General features: G+C 34.4%; 1 protein-coding gene across 1 annotated transcript; it reads right to left on the bottom strand.

Annotated features, from left to right (window-relative positions):
- Positions 1-933: 933 nt before the first annotated feature.
- On the bottom strand, positions 934-2,621 carry LOC114392976 (rosmarinate synthase). The gene has a single exon (XM_028354240.1). It carries the CDS (start codon positions 2,539-2,541, stop codon positions 1,177-1,179), a length of 1,365 nt encoding a protein of 454 aa, XP_028210041.1. The 5' UTR covers positions 2,542-2,621; the 3' UTR covers positions 934-1,176.
- Positions 2,622-3,586: the final 965 nt, after the last annotated feature.

A 3,586-nucleotide genomic window follows, 5' to 3' on the forward strand; every position in this document is an offset into this window, starting at 1 on the left:
GATTAATTATCAGTAAAGTCAGTGAATATTTTGTACCAATAATATGGTTAAAAAAATGAGGTGAGAATTCCTTCAGTGTTGAAGCTGCTGTCCGCACTTAATCTGTTTTGCCTTTTGGTTGGCTTGGTTTTTTTCCAGCATATTATATCCTAGCATTTGTTTGAATATTAAAGATGTGCTCTTAATGGGGATTAAAAGTTAAAAAAACATAAAAGCTATGCAACTTTTATCTTTTCTCTTAATGAGGATTAAAAGTTATCAAATGTTTCAAAACATTCACTTAGATTGATAATGATAAGGTTAAATTAGATTTTGGTCCTCTCTAATTTATTTTTTACGTTTAATTTGATCTTTTATTTTTTTTTAGGGTTTAATTTGATTTTGTAATTTTTAAAATTTGTTTGATTTAGTCCTCTAAATTTTTTTGGGTTCAACTTAATTTTCTAATTATTAAAATCAGTTTAATTTTGTCTCTTTATCTAAATTAATTTAAGTAGTATTATCATTTAAATTTGGTCCTCCTGCCTAAATGAACAATTTTTTGACTGTTTAAGTGATTTTAAGCCACAGTATGGTTTCTTAACGCTCTTGATGTAATTTAAACAACAGGATCAAAAGTTCAAGAATTAAATCCAACCTAAAAATAAACTAGAGGCTAATAAACTAATTTAAGCTGCTGCTACTAATAATAATAATAAAAGCACGCTGCTAGTTGTATCAACTGAGCGTCTTACGGCAGTTGGCATTCAATATTCATTTCCTTTTAAATAAACCTTTTCATAAAATTAACTATTTTGCTTAATTTCTTTTATACATTATTTCGGTGTTCATAAGTTTCTGAAATATGTCCCATTTATGTTATTTTAAATTATTTTACTTCATTCAGGTTGTGCTTATATTGAAGTTAAATTTAATTTCTAATTAATTGCATAGTTAAGCAAGTGAATTAGGGATATTACATTGATCTTACATCATGCCCAAGTCATTGTACTAAATGACAAAGTCCCGAGGGAAGGAAGCAAGACAACTGTATGTTTTTAGAGTGTAATGGTTGGCATATTGGTATGTTTAACTACACAACCATTAATGACAAACTAACGATCAAGATAGACAATATTTATTAGAATAATTCTTAATAAAAAACTGACAATGACAATATATAGAACCATAATTGCACTAAAGTTGAAGATTAGAGGCAGACATGGGGTGGAAAATTGGGTCATCCTGCAATGCAGCTTCCAGTTCTGGCCACAAGATGGCAGACACAGTCCATGAACCATCACCCTTGGCACTTAGCCTTTGGTTCATGTAACTAACTCCCACCTTTTGAATGGAAGTGTAAACTGTCCCTAGCAAGGGACTCCCAAATCCAAAGTCAACTTCTTTGACAGGAAACCTTTGTCCTGAGGACACCACTAGGGTTGGCCCCTCTTGACCCAACACTGCCTTTGCTAGCATCAAACCAGGCCTATGACACTCAATCCAATCAATCAAGTCCAAGAAGTGATCCTCATTATTGACCTTTGAAATTGCCTCATGCACTGTCTTAGCAATTTCTGATATGGAGGCTTCCTTCAGTTCTTGAATGCTTGCCTCCCCAAAAGCCAAAGACAACACATTACCAATGTAGTTTGACATCAAATTCTTGCCTCTTCCCATTCTTTCTCTTCCATCCACCAACCAACCCATCTTGCACGTTTTATGCCTTTCATCAATTGTACCAATCATTATCTTCCATACATATGCTGAAAAGGCCTCAATCTTTGTTCTCTTGACCCCATTCAAAGAAGCAAGTTTCTGCAGCATGTCGATGCTTGATGCTTCGATGTGATAAAGGCGTTTAAGCAAGACATGATTCATTGGCATGTTCTGTATCTCTTTCATGGTGCACTTCATAAAAGTTTGATCCAAGGATGGTTGATATTTGGGAGAAGAACGCGCACGAAGGTGTCTAGTATGGTCTGGTATGCTCGAGAGTGGTTTCTTTTGAGCTATTTCGCACCATGAAGCAATGAACTTGCCAAAGGAAGTGGCATCACCTAATGCATGATCAAAAGTAAATGCTATGGAAATGCCTCCACAAGTGTACTCAGTCGCCTGAATTTGCAAGGGGAAGTCTGGTTCAACTGAGACTACCTTTTCTTGAAGAGTTTCATTGAGATTGTAAAAATCTAAACTCTTTAATGGGATATTTGTGTGAGCTTCAATGACTAGAGCACCATTGTTGTCACAAATGATTTCAGGCTCACTAGTTTTGGGATTTTGAACAATTTGGCCAGCAAAGGGATAGTAGTGATCAAGAACTTGTGCTAGAGTGTTCTTAAGAGCATCAACAAAGGCTTTGAAGTTATCTGATTCTAGTTTGCGGTAGAAATACAAGTATGTAACAGGAAAACGACCTGAGAGCAGGTCAAGATTTGAGAGAGTGATTGAAAATGGCTCTAGTGAAGGGTTGAGTGCTTTTACAACACTTTTCCTACTAAATGTGACTTCAAATTTCTGGTTTTCTGGGGCTTCATTTTTGTTGAGAATGTCTGACATTTTTCAAAGGAGAATAGTGTTTCTCTTTGATATTTTCTGCCTTTAGCGGCTAAGGTTCAAATGGTGCCGAATTAATTGAACGTGTTGTATACAACTTATATAGTTTATTTCCAATGCATGTTGGTAATGGTGGATATTGACATCAATGCTTCAGATATTTTCTAATCACACATTATGAATCGTAGTGATCTGCTCGTCATGATACTACTACCATTATCATGTCTAATGATTAAGAGCTGATCTCATGAAGCCACTCTTTTTTTGGTAAGTTGGTGCTTATTTCCACTAATATCATCAAGTGGTTCAGTCATAATAGTATACAATAAAACTCAATCTATGGTCAAGTTTGGCAGGCAACATAATTGTGGAAGTGGTACTTTTTTGCATGCATTCTTTAATTAATCTTTTGACAATCTCTTTTTTATTTTTATTGTAGGACATTATAGACTTCAACCATCTATAAATCTGATTTAATTGTAACATGTTGATTTTTTGTAAACAGTATCAGAAGTGTAAATCATGGGTTGAACCAAAAAGTCTTCAAGTATATGTAAAGCTAAGACAGCATATAGTGATCCTTCCTCGTAGTACCGTCTTATAACAAGTAGTCTTTTCGCATTTGGATCTGTTTATTTGATTTTTTTTTATATGATATCACAAGTACTTTTTTATGAAAGACGACCTTATACAGGTTGAGTAAAATTATTATTAACCACAAAAACTTTTCTTCTAAATATTTAATATAACTGTTAACTAATTTAACATGTGCTAATTCATCCACTTGTTTGTGCATACATACATAAGAGAAATGCAGTACATTTAACTATACAAGGAAGAGATACATTACATCCACCGGATAGTGGGAAGAGTAATGTTTTCGTATCACATGTCAAGGCTCTGGTGAAAGGCTCAAATTAACGTCAAATAAGGAAAGCAGATCCTTTGTGCTCACGTTCTTCATCTTAGACACCGCTAGTTTCCCATGTGTTTAGGCGAATCCTGATTGCAAACAATCTACAGATATTGCACCACCAACTAGTGCTTG

This window comes from Glycine soja, chromosome 2 (genome assembly GCF_004193775.1).
Source record: "Glycine soja cultivar W05 chromosome 2, ASM419377v2, whole genome shotgun sequence".
Classification (NCBI taxonomy): Eukaryota; Viridiplantae; Streptophyta; class Magnoliopsida; order Fabales; family Fabaceae; genus Glycine; species Glycine soja.

Bases quoted from the DNA above. Each gene is read 5' to 3' on its own strand.
- LOC114392976 (XM_028354240.1), bottom strand. From the start codon at position 2,541: ATGTCAGACATTCTCAACAAAAATGAAGCCCCAGAAAACCAGAAATTT.